Source organism: Saccopteryx leptura, chromosome X (genome assembly GCF_036850995.1).
Source record: "Saccopteryx leptura isolate mSacLep1 chromosome X, mSacLep1_pri_phased_curated, whole genome shotgun sequence".
NCBI lineage: Eukaryota > Metazoa > Chordata > Mammalia > Chiroptera > Emballonuridae > Saccopteryx > Saccopteryx leptura.
This window is the reverse complement of record NC_089516.1, coordinates 48,911,836-48,933,477: the sequence shown is the minus strand read 5'-3', so window position 1 is coordinate 48,933,477 and position 21,642 is coordinate 48,911,836. Positions and strand designations below refer to the sequence as shown.

The following is a 21,642-nucleotide window of genomic DNA, read 5'->3' as shown; positions in this document are numbered from 1 at the left end:
CAACTAGAGATGCTACAGAGAGAAGAGGATAAATCTCATGAATTAAAAAAAAAAAATTCCCTGGCCTGTTGGCTCAGCGGTAGAGTGTCGGCCTGGCGTGCGGGGGACCCGGGTTCGATTCCCGGCCAGGGCACATAGGAGAAGCGCCCATTTGCTTCTCCACCCCCACCCCCTCCTTCCTCTCTGTCTCTCTCTTCCCCTCCCGCAGCCAAGGCTCCATTGGAGCAAAGATGGCCCGGGCGCTGGGGATGGCTCCTTGGCCTCTGCCCCAGGCGCTAGAGTGGCTCTGGTCGCAAAAGAGCGATGCCCCGGAGGGGCAGAGCATTGCCCCCTGGTGGGCAGAGCGTCGCCCCTGGTGGGCGTGCCGGATGGATCCCGGTTGGGTGCATGCGGGAGTCTGTCTGACTGTCTCTCCCCGTTTCCAGCTTCTGAAAAAGAGAAGGAAAAAAAAAAAAACTACGAGAACTGTACAAGAATTGTCTGACTTCACCAGAAAGAGCAATGTAAGAATAATGGATATATCGGAAGAAGAGGGAAAAGGGAATGTAAAGCCTATTCAAAGAAATGATGAGAATTTCCCAAGCCTATGGAACCCAAGAATTAGAACCTTGAATCCAAGAAGCAAACAGAATGCCGAGTTGCCTCAATACAAACAGACCTACTCCAAGGCACACTGTAATAAAATTATTAAAAATCAGTGACAAAGAAAGAATCCCCAAGGCAGCTAGGGAAAAGAAGAACATAACATATACAGGAAATCCCATTAGGTGATCATCAGGCTTCTCAGAAGAAACCCTATAAGGCAAAAGAGAGTAGACTCAAATATTCAAAGTATTGAAAGAGAGGAATTACCAGCCAAGAATATTATATCCATCAAAAAGTATCCTTCACATATGAAGGAAAAATAAAAACTTTTCTAGACATACAGAAGCTGAGGGAATTTATCACAGGAAAACACCCAGTGCAGGAAACACTCAATATGGTTATTCAACCAGACACAAAGAACAAAACAAATAAAAATTACAAGTAAAAGATCCAACAAAGTAACAATAAAACATGGATAATCTGTGATAACAATAACATAAAAGGGGAGAGGATAAAGACCTGCAGTAGCAAAGGAGGATGAAGTACAGAAGCAGTCATATGACAAAGGACTCATGTACTTATGGACATTTTTTTAACCTAGTGGTAATCACCCACGAAAAAGACACTACTGAAACACACAGCTTAAAAAAAGAAGAAAAAGTGCAAAGAAGTATGAATACAACCAAACAAAAACAACTGACAGAAACAAAAAAGTGAAGAACTAAACAAGGCACTGAGCTACCAGAAAACAAACATAAAATAGCTATAGGAAATACTCACGTGTCAATAATGACACTAAATGTAAATGGACTGAACTCACCAAGAAAGAGGCACAGGGCAGCAGATTAGATCAAAAACCAAAACTTGGCCCTGGCCGGTTGGCTCAGTGGTAGAGCGTCACCCTGGCGTGCAGGGGTCCTGGGTTCGATTTCCGGCCAGGGCACACAGGAGAAGCGCCCATCTGCTTCTCCACCCCTCCCCCTCTCCTTCCTCTCTGTCTCTCTCTTCCCCTCCCGCAGCCGAGGCTCCATTGGAGCAAAGAAGGCCCGGGCGCTGGGGATGGCTCCTTGGCCTCTGCCCCAGGCACTAGAGTGGCTCTGGTCGCAACAGAGCGACGCCCCAGAGGGGCAGAGCATCGCCCCCTGGTGGGCAGAGTGTCGCCCCCTGGTGGGCGTGCCGGGTGGATCCCGGTCGGGCGCATGCGAGAGTCTGTCTGACTGTCTCTCCCCGTTTCTAGCTTCAGAAAAATACAAAAAAAAACCACCCCAAAAACAAAAAAAACCCTCAAATGTATGCTGCCTTCAAGAGACACACCTAAGCTTCAAGGACAAAAGTAGAATCAAATGGTTGGAAAACAATTCTCCAAGCAAATAATAGCTAAAGAAAAGCAGATGTAGCCATAGTATATCTCACAACACTGATTTCAAGACAACAAAAGTAACCAGTGACAAAGATGGACATTTCATGATGATAAAGGGGACATTGTATTAAGAAGACATGACACTCCTTAATATATATGCACCAAACAAGGGAGCAAATATATAAGATATTAACTAACTGATCTAAATGTAGAAGCAGACAAAAACACAATCATACTTGGAGATTTCAACACATCCTTGACAGCTTTGGATAGATCATCCAAACAGATAATCAATAAAGGAATATTGGCCTTGCCTGACCAGGCAGTGGTGCAGTGGACAGAGCATTGAACTGGGATGCAGAGGACCCAGGTTTGAAACCCTGAGGTTATAAGGTTGAGCATGGGCTTATCCAGCTTGAGTGTGGGCTCACCAGCCTGAGTTCAGGATTGCAGGCTTGAGCGTGAGATCATAGACATGACCTCTGTGGTCTCTGGCTTGATCCCTATGGTTGCTGGCTTGAGCAAGGGGTTATTCGCTCTGCTGTAGCCCCCAGTTAAGACACATATGCGAAAGCAATCAGTGAACAACTAAGGTGCTGCAATGACGAATTGATGCTTCTCATCTCTTTCCTTTTCTGTCTGTCTGTCCTTATCTGTCTCTCCTCTGCCTCTCTCTCTGTCACACACACACACACACAAAAGAAATATCAGCCTTAAATGACACATTAGAACAAATGAATGTAACAGACATTTACAGGATATTTCATCCAAAAACATCAGATTATATATTCTTTTCTGGTGTGCATGGAACATTCTCAAGGATAGACTATATGTAGGGCCACAAAATGAACAATAACAAATTCAGAAAGACTGAAATTATACCAAGCACATTTTGTGATCATATGGCTTTGAAATTAGAATTCAACTGAAAAAAAGTAAAATATCCCACAAAGACATGGAAATTAAAAAACATATTTCTAAAAAATGACTGGGCCATAAAAGAAATAAAAGCAGAGCCTGATCAGGTGGTGACACAGTGGATGGAGCATCAGACTGGGATGCAAAAGACCCAGGTTCAAAACCCTAAGGTCATGGCTTGAGTGCGGGCTCATCTGGTTTGAGCAAGGCTCACCAGATTGATCCCAAGGTCACTGGCTTGAGCAGGGGGTCACTTGGTCTGCTGTAGTTCCCCACCCCAATCAAGGCACATATGAGGAAGGAATCAATGAACAACTAAGGTGCCACAACAAAGAATTGATGCTTCTCATCTTTCTCCTTCCTCTGTCCCTATCTGTCCCCTCTTTGTCTCTCTCTGTCTCTGTCACACACAAAAAAAGTGAAATAAAAGTAGAGATCAAAAGATATATACAGATAAATGAAAGTGAAAACACAACATATCAAAATTTTTGGGATGCAACAAAAGCCATAATAGGAGAAAAGTTTATATTATTACATGCATATATCAAGAAACAAGAGAGATCCAAAGTAAACAACCCAACATCACATCTTAAGGAACTAGAAAAAGAAGGACAAAGGCAATCCAAAGTCAGCATAATAAAGGAAATAGTAAAAATTAGATCAGAACTAAATAAAATAGAGAACAGAAAAACTATAGAAATTAATAAAACAAAGAGCTGGTTCTTTGAAAAAAATCAGTGAAATTGACAAACCACTGGCTAGACTCACTAAGGAAATAAGAAAGAAAACTCATAAACAAAATCTGAAATGAGAGAGGAGAAATTACCACAGATATCATAGATATACAAAGGATCATAGTACAATATTATGAAATATCATATGCCAGCAAATTCAACAACTTAGAGAAAATGGATAAATTCCTAGAACTATACAATCTTCCTAGACTGAGTCAAAAAGAACTGGAAAACCTAAATAGACCTATAAGCAGGGAGGAAATAGAAACAACTGTCAAAAACTTCCCCCAAAACACAAGTCCAGGACCAGATGGCTACACTAGTGAATTCTACAAACATTCCAAGAAGATTTATAACCTATCCTTCTCAAAGCCTTCCAAAAAATAGAAAAAGCAATACTATCTGACACATTTTATGAGGCCAACATAATCCTGATACCTAAACCTGACAAATACAATACAGAGAAAGAAAAATACAGACCAATATCTCTAATGAATACAGATGCAAAAAATCCTAAACAAAATACTAGAAAATTGAATATAACAACACATTAAAAATAATATTACATCATGATCAAGTGGGATTAATTCCAGGAGCACAAGAATGGTTCAACATATGGAAATTGATCAATGTAGTACACCACATCAACTAAACAAAGAACAAAAATTATATAACCTTATCAATAGATGCAGAAAAGGCATTCGATAAGATACAACATTCCTTTATGTTTAAAACACTCAATAAAATGGGTGTAGAAGGAAAAAAACTCAACACAATAAAGTCCATATATGACAAATCACCAGCTAATATCATACTAAATGGTGAAAAAATGAGGTTTTTCCTCTAAAATCAGGAAGAAGAAAAGGCTGCCTACTCTTTCCACTCTTATTTAACACAGTTCTGGAAGTTTTAGCCAGAGTAATCAGGCAAAAGAAATAAATAAAAGGCATTTAGATTGGGAATAAAGAAGTAAAGGTGCCACTTTTTGCAGAAGACATGATCCTGTATATAGAAAACACCAAAGATTGCAACAAAAAATTATTAGAAACAATAAACCAATACAGTAAAGTCACAGGATACAAAATCAATATACAAAACTCTATTGTTTTTCTATATGCCAATGATGAAACTTTGGAAAGCAAACTAAAATAAACAAAAAAACAATTTCTTTTGTAATAGCAACAAAAATAAAATAAAATACCTAGGAATAAACTTAACAAAGGTTGTGAAAGACCTATATTCTGAAAACTACAAAACATTACTGAAAGAAATTGAAAACAACACAATGAAACAAAAAAAATATTCTATGTTCATGATTTGGAAGAGTCAACATACTTAAAATGACCATATTACCCAAAGTAATATACAAATTTAATGCAATCTCCATCAAAATGCCAATATCATTTTTTTAAAGAAATAAAACAAAAAATTACCAGGATTTCATGGAACCATAAAAAATCCTGAATAGCCAAAGCAATCCTGAGGAAAAGGAATGAAGCCAGAGGTATCACACTACTTGGCTTTAAATTATAGTATACAGCCATGATAATCAAAACAGCATGGTATTGGTAGAAAAACAAACATACAGACCAAAGGAACAAAATCAAGAGCCCAGAAATAAAATCATACATATCAAATCATCTTCAAGAAAGGAGTCAAATACACACAATGGAAAAAAGAAAGTCTCTTCAATAGTGTTGGGAAAATTGGAAAGCCACATGCAAAAGAATGAAACTTGGCTAAAGTTTGTTCCCCTGCACAAAAATCCATTCAAAATGGATCAAAGGCCTAAATAAAAGATCTGAAAGTATAAATTACATAGAAGAAAATATAGGTACTAAACTCATGGACCTTGGCAGTAGAGAACAATTTATGAATTTGACCCCAAAAGCAAGGAAAGGCAAGGCAAAAATAAATGAATAGGACTATATCTAACTAAAAAGCTGCACAGCACAAGAAACTGACAAAAAATAGTTACCCAAATAAATGGGAGATGACAATTGCAAACAACAGCTCCAATAAGGGACCATTACCCAAAATATACAAAGAACTCACAAAGCTCAGGAACAAATAAGCAATCAATCCAATTAAAAAATGATGAGAGGATCTGAACAGGACATTTCTCCCTGGAAGACATACGAATGGCCAACAGATATATGAAAAGATGCTCATCTTCACTAGCAATTAGAGAAATGCAAATAAAAACTACAATGAGATTCCACCTCACACCTGTTAGGATCGCTATTATCAACAAGACATGTAATAACAAGTGTTGGAGAGGCTGTGGAGAAAAAGGAACCCTCATTCACTGCTAGTGGGAATGCAAACTGGTACAGCCATTATGGAAGAGAGTATGGTAGTACCTCAAAAAGTTAAGAATAGAACTACCATGATACCCAGCAATCCCTCTACTGAGAATCTACACCAAAAACTCAAAGAAAACATTGGTACGTAAAGACACATGCACCCGCATGTTCATCGCATCATTATTCACAGTGGTCAAGACAAGGAAACAATGAAAGTTTCCCTGGAGAGAGGACTGGATAAAGAAGAAGCAGTACATATACAACAGAATACTGCTCAGCCATAAGAAATGATGACATAGAGATATTTACAACAACATGGATAGACCTTGAGAACATTATACTGAGTGAAATAAGTAAATCAGAAAAAGCTAAGAACTTTATGATTTCATACACAGGTGGGATATAAAACTGAGACTCATGGACATAGATAAAAGTAAAGTGGTTACACAGGGGGAGGGGGATATAGGGGAGGGGGATGAATTAGGTAATAGGGAAAAGGGTGTAAAGAGGGACAAATATAAAGTGACAGAAAATGATTTGACTTTGGGTGACGGATATACAACATAATCAACAGCTCGCATGCTATAGAAATGTTTACCTGAAACCTATGTACTCTTATTAATCAATGTCAATCAATGTTATTTAGAAAATTAAAGTTTATTTTCTAAATAAAACTTTAAAAAATGTGGAGTATCTACCAGGGTCAAATGCCGTGAACAGTGTTTTTAAACAAAACCAAACAAACAAACAAAAAAAACCTCAGTAATTTTTACCTGTTGTGAAATGATTTTTAGTATGTATATATTTTCTACTTCATTTATACTACCCTAGAGCCTACAATCTATGCTTATATTTATATTTTCTAAATGATATATAAAAGCAAAATATGAAACAAACCACATTCCTCATTATGTTTTTTATCTAAAGCAATCAATTATTCTTGTTCATCAGCTGAGAGAGAACTCCAAAAATCTTCAACTGTTCCTGTTTCACTTACACCAAGTACAGGAAAAAGTTTTGCTTCACAAGAATCAACAAAAATGACAAACTCAAAGCCACAACTTGACTAGAAGGAAGCAAGTCACTGCAAAACTGAACAAATGTTAGAATAATAACATTAAGCCATGCAGCTGCTCAACTAGGTCATGGTGTGCACTGAAGAAATTTGTATTTAAGAGGCTTTAACAAGTTAAACATTCTTAGTCCCCTAATTAGATATTTTCTCATGCTTTTTAACTGTTCATTTGTACATCATTTTCCATTTCCTTCAAATGTTTCATGGATAACTGAATTTAATAATTGTTTTCAAGACGATTTAATCCATATCAAAACATTAAAAAAAAAAACACGAAAAAAACAAAACAAAACACCACCAGCAGTCTGATAAATGTAATGAAAACACCAATCCACTTCTTTAAGTATTGGTGAGGAAGGAGGTTATGGCTACTGGTTATGAGTACATTGAACCCTTTCACTGTCATCAAACGCCCTTTAACAATACCTTCCTAATCCACTGAATTCTTCCCTTGACCACCTGCATAATACTACTAGTTTAATTTGAAGATCAGTTCCCTCAGGATACTTCCAAAGGTGTCTAGGAAACTCAGCTGAATGAGCTCACTTTGAGTCAATCAATGTTTTTCCCTGAAGTTCTAATGTTCAAGGCAAAAAGGTTGTGCAGAAGGGGAACAGGCCACCATACTTTTACCAGTGAGACATGGTGGGGGTGGAGTAAGTTTTGAGAAATATTTATATATTAGTTTCTGTATATAAGTGAGACTGGTCTCTTTAAAAGATCAGCAGAGAAGGAGAAAGCTCTTTTCATCTCCATCCTGGCTGCTAGGATGTAGAATCTCACTAGAGATAGCAAAATCTCCCCTCTTTTATCCCCAACAGAGCTGGGAGCAGAGTGCCAAATGCCCTGCTCCAGGAAGAGCTCTGAACTCAGGGACAAGCATAGCACCACCTGAAACACAGCAGTGTTGCAAGGTTCCTGAGCAGCCACCAGCATAGCCAAGGCCCATACTCTTTGGGACTTTTTTTCTTATTGGTTTTAATTTATTGTGTTTACATAGATTCTAGTATTGCCCTGAATGCATCCCCCCTCCCCCGTATTCCCCTCAACATCTCCCTTGCCCCCTCCCCTTAGCGCCCTCCCTCCTTCCCATCAGGTTTATCCTATCCTGTCCTATCCTATCATCCCCTTCCCTCTGTCCTCTTTGCCTTAGGTCCCTTTGATCCCTCCTCTGTCTCAATTCCATTCCTCAGTTAACATTGTTCATTGGATTCCTCAAATGAGTGAGGTCATATGATATTTTTCTTTTAGAGAAATGGAAATTAAAACCACAATGTAATATCACCTCACACCAGTCAGAATGGCACTCATCAACAAAACAACACAGAATAAGTGCTGACAACGATGTGGAGAAAAGGGAACCCTCCTGTACTGCTGGTGGGAATGAAAACTGGTGCAGCCACTGTGGAAAACAGTATAGAGATTCCTCAAAAAATTAGAAATGGAACTGCCTTTTGACCCAGCTATCCCACCTTTAGGAATATACCCCAAGAACACCATAGCACTGTTTCAAAAGGAGAAATGCACCCCCATGTTTATGGCAGCATTGTTCACAATAGTGAAGATCTGGAAACAGCCCAAATGTCTGTCAGTGGACGAGTGGATTAAAAAGCAGTGGTACATATATACAATGGAATGCCATGGGGCCATGAAAAAGAAGGAAATCTTACCTTTTGCAACAACATGGATGGACATAGAAACTACTATGTTAAGTAAAATAAACCAGGCAGAAAAAGAAAAAAATCATTTGACCTCACTCATTTGAGGAATCCAATGAGTAATGTGAACTGAGGAACAAAATTGAGACAGAGGAGAGATCAAAGGGACCAGAGGAAACAAGAACATAGGGAAAGGGGATGATAGGATGGGATAAACCTGAAGGGAAGGGGGGAGGGTGCTATGCAGAGATATGTCCCAGAAAAATATCTTTGGGACAACTTTTAAGTTGATCAGCCCTGTGCCAATTCCTCTGAGAATGTATCAGGGAAAACATTAGCTCTAAGTCCTTACTGATGAGCTTATCTTTGCTAGTCTTTTGCGGACAAAGATCTATCTCCCTTAGGAAAGGGTTGGGAAGCAGCCTTACCTTCAAAGCTTCTTGGGTGCCCAGAACTTTTGCATAGAGCTCACAAAGTTTATTTAACCTATAGCGGGGGGAGGGGGAGACACAAAAGTGAATATGAAGTAAGTGAAAGAAAACATGAAAGAGGACCCTATACCCTCATTCAAAAACAATCTGTGAGTCATTGTTTCCACTTGATATTTCATTTTAATTTTTCAAAACAAATCACTTTGTCCTATTGCAAATGTCTTAAACATATAAGGCCACAATAGTATTACAGAAAATAAAGTAAGGTATTGCCTGAATCACTGGGGGTTATTCGTTTATTTATTTAAAAAACAAACAAACATTGTGTACCTCTTAAGTGCCAGTCAATCAACTAAGCACTAGAGGTTCTGAGAGAATCCAAATATGACCCTTACTCACCCCTTTCCCACTTGACTGTAAAGAAAGGAGCAGAGTGGGAAGAGAAGGGAGCAGGAAAAGCTTTAAATTCTTCTGCCTCTTATGTACTATAAGGTATTAAGAAGATTATTTAAGCTTTCAGAGCCTGAATTTTATCAACAAACTCTTGATTTTTTCATTAATGATCTAAAACAGTGTGGTCCTAGCAGTAGGATCACCCAGGAAACTTGTGAGAAATACACTCCTCACCAAGTAAATTTTCCATTCCTGGACTATATCCATTTTTGTACTCTCAGGTAGTATGTGTATTGTGTATTCTTCATAGCTTTTTGCATGGTATCTTATGTATAATAAACTCAATAAATATTAATTTGAATATTTGGTTCTTAACTTATAAGCACTGTGCCTTTATACAATACCTTTATAATTAACACAACAGATACATAGCATTTGAAATACACATATTATTAGCCAGCATTTAAGTTAAAAATTTAAGTAAAATTGAAAGAAAACTAGACAGAAAAGGAAAAAAAAGTAAGAAAAGAAGGGAAGGAAGGGGAAGGGAGACAATAGAGAAGAAGGGAGAGGTAGAGGAAGAAGGGTAAGAAGGAAGGAAGGAAGGAAGGAAGGAAGGAAGGAAGGAAGGAAGGAAGGAAGGAAGGAAGGAAGGAAGGAAGGAAGGAGACAGAGAAGGAGGAAGGTAGAGAAGGAGGAAGGTAGAGAAGGAGGGAGGGAGGGAGGGAGGGAAGGAGGGAGGGAAGGAGGAAGGAAGGAAGGAAGGAAGGAAGGAAGGAAGGAAGGAAGGAAGGAAGGAAGGAAGGAAGGAAGAAGGAGGAGGAGGAGGGAGGAAGGGAGGGAAGGAGGGAGGGAGGGAAGGAAGGAAGGAAGGAAGGAAGGAAGGAAGGAAGGAAGGAAGGAGGGAGGGAGGGAGGGAGGAAGGAAGGGAGGAAGGAAGGGAGGAAAATAAGGAAAGAAACGAGAGGCATTTTTTTCTTACCTTTCTTCTTTGGTAAGACGTGCCAGTTTTCTGGCTTTGTTGGCAAGGATAAATCTAAAATAAACAAGCAAGAAAAAAAGGAGAAAATTAATTGCTGCTTTGATCTTGGCCCCACTTCTTTAGTTACACATATGTCTAGTGTAGAAGTTAAAAGTAAACCAGAAGAAACAAATTACACAGTAGTTATTTTATGTTCAATCTTTTACTATTTACATGTTACATTCCTGACACTGAAATGCACCTTCTAGCTTTAGGGATTCAAGGGACTAAGGATAGACTGGCTATAATTTCTGCCTAGGGTAATACTATGACTGGCCCACATCCTCTTACATGGCTGGTGAACAAGAATGAGTCCTAGGTATCAAATGTCTAACAAAGGCATATCTAAGCCTTTCCAATTTCATCATGCCTCTACTGTTTGGTTCTATCTACACAATAGTATCTCCCTAGTGCACAGCCTTCTAGAACCTGCTTATATTTGTAGCCCTATGATTGCTTTCAATCTCACAACTGTCGTTGATCTCCTCTGACTCTTGACTCTCTCTGAAATACACTCATACACATTCTAGGGCCCATATTAATTTTGACTATTCCAAGTTGAGTCAAGTTCTTTCCCCCCAACACATCCCCAATCAGTGCTGCTTTTCCCTGCCAAGCTGAGAACTGGGCTGATCTTGATTCATCTCTAGTGGGACTTGGAAAATACCTCACAAATACCACTGATATTCATATAAGCCTCTGCAAGAAGCCCACTTAGTAAAACACACTAAGTCAGGCCTCCATACCATGCTTTCAGAAAAGATAGCTTATCAAAATATATCAACCCCCCAGAACTAAATATAAAGCAGGAAATAAATATAACAAATTTAAAAATCTTATTTGTGTTGTAATTTATTTCTAAATATTTATTCATTAGAGAACATTATTTTAAAGAAAGAACTTTTCTACTGCTGGATTAGGAGAATAGTGCTATTGGATGAAAGTTATTTTTAAAAGTTTGGGGCACATTAACAGTATGGGAATACATTGTTGGGGCCCTGGTCAGTTGGCTCAGTGGTAGAGTGTTGGCCAGGCATGTGGATGTCCTGGGTTCAATTCCTGGTCAGGGCACACAGGAGAAGCAACCATCTGCTTATCTACCCCTCCCCTTCTTCTTTCTCTTTCTTCCTCTCCCAAAGTTATGGCTCTAATGGTTCAAGAAAGTTGGCCCCAGGTGCTGAGGATGGTTCCATGGCCTTGGCTCAGGTGCTAAAATAGCTCAGTTGCTGAACAATAGAGCAATGACCCCAGATGGGCACAGTATTGCCTGGTAGGGGGCCTGCTGGGTGGATCCTGGTTGAGGCGCATACAAGAATCTATCTCTCTGCGTCCCCACTTCTCACTTAATGAGAAAATAAAATAAAATAGTAAGTATGGGAATATATCGTTACCAACAAATTTATACAACCACAACTGTGCCTTACCCCATTATGGCAGCATAGTTGCCATCAGGTTTGGTATCATCCAGAGTGTAGGCAATTGGAGCTTCCTCTCCTTCGATAATCATGGTTCCACAGTAATCTTTGAAAATAGCAAAATAGAAGAACCTATTCATCACCCTATGAAGCTACCCATAGCAGTTGCAATGAGCACATATTTTTTAACTTGAGAAACCCAAAAGCTGAATGTGATATTAAACTTTAAATATATAAAGAGAAACCAAACTGATGTCAAAAGAAGGATAAGTAGCCAACAATTTGTGAAAAAATGAAACTGCAAAGTCCTGTCTATAAAAAATAAACAAATATAAGTCAAAACTACAATTAGATACCCCCTCACACCTGTTATATTGTTTATTATCAACAAGACAGGTAATAACAAGTATAAATGCAAATTACTGGTAGTATAATCATTATGGAAGAAAGTATGGTGGTTCTTCAAAAAATTAAGACTAGAACTACCATAAGACCCAGAAATCCCTCTACTGGGTATTTACCCCCAAAACTCAAAAACATTAGTACGTAAAGACACATGCACCCCCATGTTCATTGCAGCATTATTCACCTTGGCCAAGGCATGGAAACAACCAAAGTGTCTCTCAATAGAGGACTGGATAAAAAAGATGTGGTACATGTATACAATGGAATACTACTCAGCCATAAGAAATGACAACAACAACATTTATGACAATATGAGTGGACCTTGAGAACATTATATCAAGTGGAATAAGTAAATCAGAAAAATCTAAGAACTACATGATCTCACACATAGGTGGGATATAAAGCTGAGACTCATGGATATAAAGTGAAGTGGTTACCAGGGAGAGGGTGGGGAAAGGGTACAAAGAGGGAAAAATACAAGGTTATGGAAAATGATTTGATTATGGATAATGGGTATATAACATAATCGGCAGTTTAAATGCTATAGAAATATTTACCTGAAATCTATGTACTCTTATTGATCAATGTCACACTGTTCAATATAATTTTCTGAATAAAATTAAAGAAAAAAATAAAGCAATGTGAAATTATGAATTAATCCAGGGCCAGGCCACTGTGATAAAATCTTGTATTTTTTGCCATTAACATTCATGCCCTTTATTTTCTGTCTCAGAGTAAATCAGATAAAATCAAAGATGTGTAAACTAAATACTAGTCCATTACTTTAAAATAGAGGAAACTGAACATTTACATTCTACAAAGAGCTACTTACTTTACATTAACTAGGTCTTAATTATTTGGAGACAACATTTCAAATATGACCTCCAGAACAAACTGGGAAATAATTTCAGCTCATTTTAGACAAAGGATTTATATCATTCTCCTCCTGAACAAAATATATACAATTTCAACAAAAGATTTGAACAAAACAACGGTGAAAATGTCAGGGCAGAATCTAAAATGTTATAATTATATCCTATTATAGTGCACATTTCTTTCTGGTTGATCATTTCCTTGCAAACTGAAGTTCTTTGAACAAAATTTTAGTGGAAGACTCTAGAACAAATGTATAGGATATCCAATAAGAGGGTTTCAAAATGAGGAAGAAGGAATACAGAAAAAAACTTTTAGGATATGCACCACCCCAACTTGCATATTATCAGACACACTTATAGACCTTTCTATCTGCACTTGCTTCTCTCTCTCTCCTCCTATGCCCCTTCCCACTGTGCATCCCTGAGAATCAATGTCTCAGTCAGCTACTGGCTTCAGGAGCAGTTGCATGCCTTTCAGGTGTGCTGAGGCAGAATACAAGAGAAATAGCTAAAGAATCACTGACTACAAGAAGAGAAACAGGGTAGTATGTGATCAGAGAAAAAAATAAGTGCATACTGACCACATGGGGGTCAGCTGGACTAGATAAAGAAATAGCAGAGGATGCCTGGCTGTCTGGGGTGGGGGCTCTGCTTTTTGGGTAGAAGGATTCTTTGACATTTCCTTGCGAGCACAAAGCTGTCCTCTGAGTCATGTAGATATTCTGGGCAGAAGTGAAGGAACAAGGGGCAGAGACAAGAGTCATGATTATGCCAGGAAAAACCATGTAGCAACAATGTAGGTAGAAAGCTCAGGAGCCCAGTTCATGGACATGAAACTTTAGGTTAGTTTGGTCCAGCCTCACTCTAAAAGGGGAAATGACATTCAAGAACATCTAAACATTTAATGAAATCCTCTACCAAGAGTTACAAGGACAAAAGCAGTAATAAACTAATGACAAACAAACAGAAAGAACCTCTTAGGATAAAAGGACAAGAAATAGAAGAAATTTCCCCAATACTGACAATGAACATCCTTAGGGAGAAAAGAAGACATTATAGTTATGGGAAGTGATGCAGAATGATCAGAATAAAATAATTCAATAGAAGCTTTTTTTAGTGTGGGGGATGTTGAAGTTCTGAGCAAATGATCACATTCATCTGGAAGAATAATTGAAGTTTACCAAGGACAAAATTACAGGAAAAATAATGAAGAGAAAATGTCTTATCAGATAGGAAATATCTTATACAATCATAGTGATTAAAAGAGTACAGTATACTCATAAGACCAGTTAATATTTTTTTACAAAGTGGGTGTGCATACTTAGATTGCACATCTAGATAGTGGAGAAAGATATTATAAATTCTTATTTTGTAATTTAATCTCTTCAAGAAAGTTTACTTTTTTATATTTTATAATTATAACATATTTTCATAGTTACATCTATATAATTTAGGAATAAACATATTAAGTGGTAACTGGTATTTAAAATGTTTTTTAAGTATTGGGCTATAAAAAATACTTGGAACCCAGTGATAAAGATCAGTGGAATAGAATTGTTAGTCCAAAAAAGCCCCATGCATATGTGAAAATTTAGTAGGGTGAAACCATCATAAACAGGTTTTAAAAAGTGATATGCCAGAAGTAAAATATTTGCAACATAGACAGAAAAAATTTAATGATCAAACAATAAATAGATAATTTACAGAATAATTTAATATAGCCCCTAAGCCTTATTACTAATAAAAATTACAGATAAAGGAGCTATTTTCTCCTACTGATTGTTTAAAATATTATTACCTGTATCTACCCAAGTCAATTGACTTCATAATTGCACTTTTACAAATTTATCAAAAAGAAACGTTCTTCTACAAATCTGCAGAGCTATATGAAGGAAGCTGTTTATTGCAACATAGTGTGTAATAGCAAAAACTTGGAAATAATTGAAATGCCTATGAACAGCAGACCTATTGGGTACATTTTGATGGAGCCATCCAGTGAAATGCTGTTTATTCAGTTCTTGAAATAAGGTAGATTTAAATACACTGATGTGGAGAAATGTCTATGGCATACTGTTACAAGAAAAGGCAAATTTCAGTATTTGTCATATTTTTAAAATATAATGGCTTTGAGAAAATATGTAATATTTATTTAAAATTGTATTTGCATATAAATGTTATACATAACCTTTAATATATATTTAAATTATATATATGCCAATATATATGTACACATATATTTAAAGTATTACTTATGTATATAACAAATCTCTGAGGATAAAAAACTTAAATTTTTAACAGTGGTTCCTTAACGGGAAGGGCAATTGGAGGGGAACACTCTTCATATATTTTTATTTTTTGAAAGTTTTATAATGAACAACTTTATTTCTGTAATTTTTCTTAAGTATGTATTGCTTCTGTCATTTTAAATGGAAATTCATATAAATTAGATGTAAAAGAAGTTGTAACGGTATAGATGAGCCAAAGCAAGGGTGATTGAAAGAATTCAAGGCATTGGTAACATCCTGCTCTTTCCAGGTAAGTCGGGGTGAGAAAAAGGGCAGTGGAGGTGTCTGTAATAGTCCTCCCCAAAAATGGAATCCTAGGAAGGTGGGGTATACTGATTGCAAGGGTGGCCAGACTTAAGATGACTTGGTAGAAGGCCATCAAAGAAGAGGGGGCCTTTCCTTGCCAATTCAGACAGATGTTACACAACAAGAGACTGGAAAGCATTTTTTAGGAGAATCAATTTATAAACATTCATAAACTGTCTAGGGCTGTCTGTATCAAAATGCAAAAAGTTACCTTCTCTCTTTTTTAACCCAAATCACACTTCACTTAGAAAACAAACCAAAAAAAGCAAACAGACAAACATCTTCAATCATTGGCTGCTGAGTACCCAATATGTGCTAACTGTTGTGCTAAGCTGTTTGGGCTGCAAAAGTTAACCCCTTTTACCTGGCTAACTCAATATTCCCTAAATTTTATGTTACTCATTACAGTGTCTTCAGCAATGACATTGACATCTGACACAAAGCACAGACTTTGTTATAAGAGTCAACTTTATCAGATTTCATTCCCTTATACAATCTTTTAGGATATTTATCTAATTGCTTATCCATGGAATCATACCGGATGTGAGTTTTGGAGCTCTCCCCTGTGTTTCTACAATAGCCTAGGTAATGTCAAAACTGAACTCAATACATTGCCATGCAGTTATCAGCTTACATGACTGTCTTCCTTTGGAGTCTGGATTTTCTAGGCATGAAAACATGCTTTTGAATTTCCAATGCCTAGCATAGTGCCTGTTATACAATAAGTTCTCAATAGTGGTTGGTTGACAAAATACATTAATACAGTAACTCAAAAAGAAATTAAAAGTGCGTTGGTAAGGTTTTCATGTTTACAATTATTTCTTAAAGTATAACTCAAGGCTCATTACTAACAAGAACTGATTTACACCAAGCCTCTTCTTAAAGGTGAGGAAAACTTGGGGTTTTTTTTGTTTGTTTGTTTGTTTGTTTTTTTGTATTTTTCTGAAGCTGGAAACGGGGAGAGACAGTCAGACAGACTCCCGCATGCGCCTGACCGGGATCCACCCGGCCCGCCCACCAGGGGCAACGCTCTGCCCACCAGGAGGCGATGCTCTGCCCCTCCGGAGCGTTGCTCTGTCGCGACCAGAGCCACTCTAGCGCCTGGGGCAGAGGCCAAGGAGCCATCCCCAGCGCCCGGGCCATCTTTGCTCCAATGGAGCCTCGGCTGTGGGAGGGGAAGAGAGAGACAGAGAGGAAGGAGAGGGGGAGGGGTGGAGAAGCAAATGGGCACTTCTCCTATGTGCCCTGGCCGGCTATCGAACCTGGGACTTCTGCATGCCAGGCCGACGCTCTACCACTGAGCCAACCGGCCAGGGCCGGGTTTTCTTATTGATACTAGTACCTAACAATGAACTTGCCTAGCATGTAGCAGGCCTGAGACAGAGGTTTGCAGACATGAATCGAAAGCTAGACATTCTCTCCACAAATAAAGGTATTTGAGTCATTAAGAGAAAAATCTCTATTTCATGGTCTTAAACCTTATCTACTTGCCACCAGTCAGCTACCTAAAATGGGTGACCTGGATTACAAGAAGAAGCAATTTAGCAGCATCAGGTTCTTCAGGGCAGAACAATACACACTGTCATTTGCAAAAAGTACAGTGTGTCTGTAAAGTCATGGTGCACTTTTGACTGGTTGCAGGAAAGCAACAAAAGATGATAGAAATGTGAAATCTGCATCAAATAAAAGGAAAACTCTCCCAGTTTCATAACTATTCAGTGCAGTTTGATGTGGGCTCACGCACAGATTCTTTATGGCTCCTTAGGTAGCTATCCCGTATAGCCTCTACAGACTCATCACTGACTGATGGCCTACCAGAATGGGGTTTCTCCAGCAAACTGCCAGTTTCCTTCAACTGCTTATACTACCGAGTAATGTTATTCCTATGTGGTGGCACTTCGTTATAAATGCGCCAATATTCACATTGCACTTTGGTCACGGATTTGAATTTAGCGAGCCACAGAACACACTGAACTTTCCTCTGTACTGTTCACATCTCGACTGCCATGGCCGTGGGCTGCTCTGCTGTATACACAGTGTTATGTCATCATCTGCGCATGCCCACATGCTGCCACATCATCCTACAGAGACTAGGAGGGTTTTCTTTTTATTTGGTGCAGAAATCACTTTTCTATCGTCTTTTGTTGCTTTCCTGTGACCAGTCAAAAGTGCACCATGACTTTACGGACACACTGTATATTATCTGCTTAACTGATACACTGATTCAATAATTGTCCTAAATAGAATTTCTTGCACTGGTGGAGAATTAGGCGGCTACAGTGTGGCCAGAAAGAACCTCTCTAAGGTAAAATTGTGAAAGTTTCTTCCTTTGCTTCACCATAATATCTTCCTTTTCTGCAGTCTAGTTTTTCTTCCAGTCCACCTTTTCTTTGTCCTCAGTCCCAGGTACTAACTGTTCATACATGATCTCCTCTTGGAAGAAAAGTAGATGTGATAAGAGTAAATGTGATAACACTCTAGCATTGTGTTATCCAACACTCTAGCATTGTGTTATCCAACACAGTAGCCACTAGTTGCATATGGCTTTTCACATTTCATTTTTTTTTATTTAGAAAATTAAATTTAACAAGGCAACATTGACCCATAAGAGTACATAGGTTTCAGGTAAACATTTATATAGCATTTGGACTGTTGATTATGTTGTATACCCATCACCCAAGTCAAATCATTTCCCATCACCTTAGATTTGTCCCTCTTTACACCTTTCCTCCCACCCACATCTCCCTCCTCTTGGTACCATTTCACTTTTATCTGTGTCCATGAGTCTTAATTTTAGATCCCACCTATGTGTGTAAAAATAAAATAAAATGGAGAAATGTGGTTCCTCAGTCTCATTAGCTACATTTAAAACGTTCAACACCCATACATGACTATTGGCTGCCATACTGAACAGAGCAGATCTAGAAAATTTCCATCATTCCAGAATCATCACTTTAGTGAGCATGCCTGTAATGTTCTACCAAGTATAGTAACACACTTGCTGAATATGTATGAATTAATTGATTTAATTTAATATAGTAGAATCTTGACACAAATCAGAATTTGCCTAGAAAATTTCAGAATCCTCAGTTTTATGAATAGCTCTATAAATTCATAATTTCATTTTTAAATTTTGGTTTATATTCAATATTATTTTGTATTAGTTTCAGGTGTACAGTATAGTAATAAAGCAATCAATACTTTTTTATTTATTTAAATTTTATTCAGAAAATTAAATTTAATGGGGTGACACTGATCCATAAGAGATAATCATATTCAGGGAGTCCTTGGGTTATGACAGTCTTGACATATGATGTTTCGAGTTTACTACACTTATTAAAAAATTGAGACTTGAGTGTTTTGGCTTATGCCATTAGTAGTGTCATACTTACAGACTATGTGGGTGAACCAGTTTGGTTGAGCATGGCAGAAGAATATGCAGTAACACAGCATGTGAGTGAGGGAGTTGGCATCCCCCAGTATGCTTACCTATGTCATTTTGGGCTGTTAATAGCACAAGTATTCCATTTGTGTTAGGCTAGGGTGTGTTTTGACTTACACCAAAATTCGGGTTACATCACTGTTGTAGGAATGGAACTGAGTTGTAACCTGAGGAACCCCTGTACTTTATAAAGTGGTTCCTTCAATATTTCAAGTACCCACCTGGGTACAATAAATTCATACCTTTAGAAAATATTAATAACCCATCTTCACAAGATTTTTTGGGGAGAACTAAATAAACTTTATATCAAATTATAAAATGAGCGGGTCATATTTTAAGGAAAGATAATTCCATGAGTCGGTGCCAATATATTCTATTTGCTAGAACTGTATATAGAACTTGGACTAATGTTTTATGTCTAGCATTCTAATAAAAGTAATATGCAAAATGTATCTTTGCATCAAATTTCTTTTTTTTAGTGAGAGTGACAGACAGGAATAGACAGAAAAAGAGAGAGATGAGAAGCATCAATTCTTTCTTGTGGCACCTTAGTTGTTCATTGATTGCTTTCTCATATGTGCTTGACCAGGGAGCTCCAGCAGAGTGAGTGACCCCTTGCTCAAGCCAGTGACCTTGGGCTCAAGCCAGTGACCTTAAGCTTCAAGCCAGTGATCTATGGGCTCAAGCCAGCAGCCATGGGGTCATGTCTATAATCCCATGCTCAAGCTGGTAAGCCCACGCTCAAGCCAGATAAGGCTGTGCTTAAGCCAGTGACCTCAGGGTTTCAAGTCTGGGTCCTCTGAGTCCCAGGCCAACATTCTATCCATTGCACCATGGCCTGGTCAGGCAAACCAAGTTTCTTAAACATTTTTCTCAAGATCTTTATGTCAGGAAAATACTCACTCATTTTCCTCCAAAAAGGCTCTTTATAATATACCATACATTTGATAACTGAACCCAAAGGCACACGAGTGATCAGCTGGTTTCTCATCATTGGCAGAGGGGGATTAAAATGAATCTTCATGCCCAGAATAGGAGGAATAGCACTAATCACATACTTAGCCTGGTAAAAAACAAAAACAAACATACAAAAAAAATGTGGTTAAATATTTTTGGTGAGTTGTGCTTTTTTTCCCCTAATATTTCTCCTTCATTGCACTCTTCTCTCCATCTGTCTCTTCTTAACAGAAAAACTAGAAGAATCTTGTTAAAACCAAAATGAGCCCTTATTTTTCCTAATTCAAAACTTTCCATAACTTTCCATCATACTTGGAGTGAAAACCAAGTTCCTCACAGTAACTTTCAAGGCAATATATAAAATGGATCCCTGTTACATATGATTTCACCTCCTGTTACTCTTCCTCTCAATTTTTAAGTCTGCCATTTTGACAAACTTGCTGTTCCTTCATCATGCCAGGGCTTTTGCACTGGTTGTTTTGTCTACCTGAAATGTTCTTCCCTCAAAGGGTTACATGGCTCAATTCTTCTTCTCTTTTGATTCTGTGCTAAAATGTCACATTCTGAGTGAGTCCTTCCTTGATGACCTCTTTAAAATTGCATGGCCAGCCTGACCTATGGTGGCACAGTGGATAAAGCATCGACCTGGAATGCTGCGGTCACCACTTTAAAACTCCAAGCTTGCCCAGTCAAGGCACATACAAGAAGCAACTACAAGTTGATGCTTCCCACTCCTCCCTACCCCATTTAAAAATATTACATGACCAGTTGTCCCACCTCACCCTCTGGCAGACTCCCTCCTCCTTCCCTGCTCAGTTTTTTTCCAGAGTATTTATCATTACCTGGCATACTCGATATTTTAACTATATATATATTTGATTATGATTTTTCTCCTGCACTAGAATGTAAGCCACATGAAGGCAAATAATTTTATCTGTTTTGGTCATGGTTCTGTTCCCAACTCCTAGAATAATGCCAGGCACATAGGAGGCACTTGAGATTTTTCAAAGAAATATTTTCTTTGTGTTTTTCTAATTATGTAGGATCTCAATACAGAGGGTTTAAAATATATTATTTTTTTATAAACCCAAAACAAAATTTTCCGTTTCTCTTTTCCTTTCTTTCAGATAGAATTAGATTTTTCACTTTTGGCAAAGGGATTGTCTGTGAAGTCTGGAATAGTATTGGCTTAATTTAAACTTTGGTTATCTAAGGGACTCTGTCCTCTTCCCCTTTCTTTCAGTCTCTTGGTTACCTCATAAACCTCATGATTTAGGGTCTCCACAAGGACATTTTCTCCTGTCTGGTCAATGTGGGTCACAGGCCTCTCCAGCTTCACTTGATCCCCAAGGAGGTCCATTATCCGCTCACACACTTGACTAGATCCACCCACAAACTTCCTCTCCTGGACAGAAAAAAAAAAAAAGGATTAAAAAGGTAGGTAAGAAATGTAAGAATGAGTATAAATTATTAAAT

General features: G+C 38.1%; 1 protein-coding gene across 1 annotated transcript in view; it reads right to left on the bottom strand.

Annotated features, from left to right (window-relative positions):
- MAOB (monoamine oxidase B) overlaps window positions 1-21,642 on the bottom strand; it is a 174,249-nt gene that overhangs the window by 21,280 nt on the left and 131,327 nt on the right. Inside the window, exons 7-11 of the mRNA XM_066356969.1 lie at window positions 21,422-21,571; window positions 20,113-20,272; window positions 11,906-12,002; window positions 10,443-10,496; window positions 9,065-9,122 (exon numbers count right to left, since the gene is read on the bottom strand). Coding sequence (XP_066213066.1) covers window positions 9,065-9,122; window positions 10,443-10,496; window positions 11,906-12,002; window positions 20,113-20,272; window positions 21,422-21,571 — 519 coding nt within the window. The remainder of the gene's footprint in view (window positions 1-9,064; window positions 9,123-10,442; window positions 10,497-11,905; window positions 12,003-20,112; window positions 20,273-21,421; window positions 21,572-21,642) is intronic.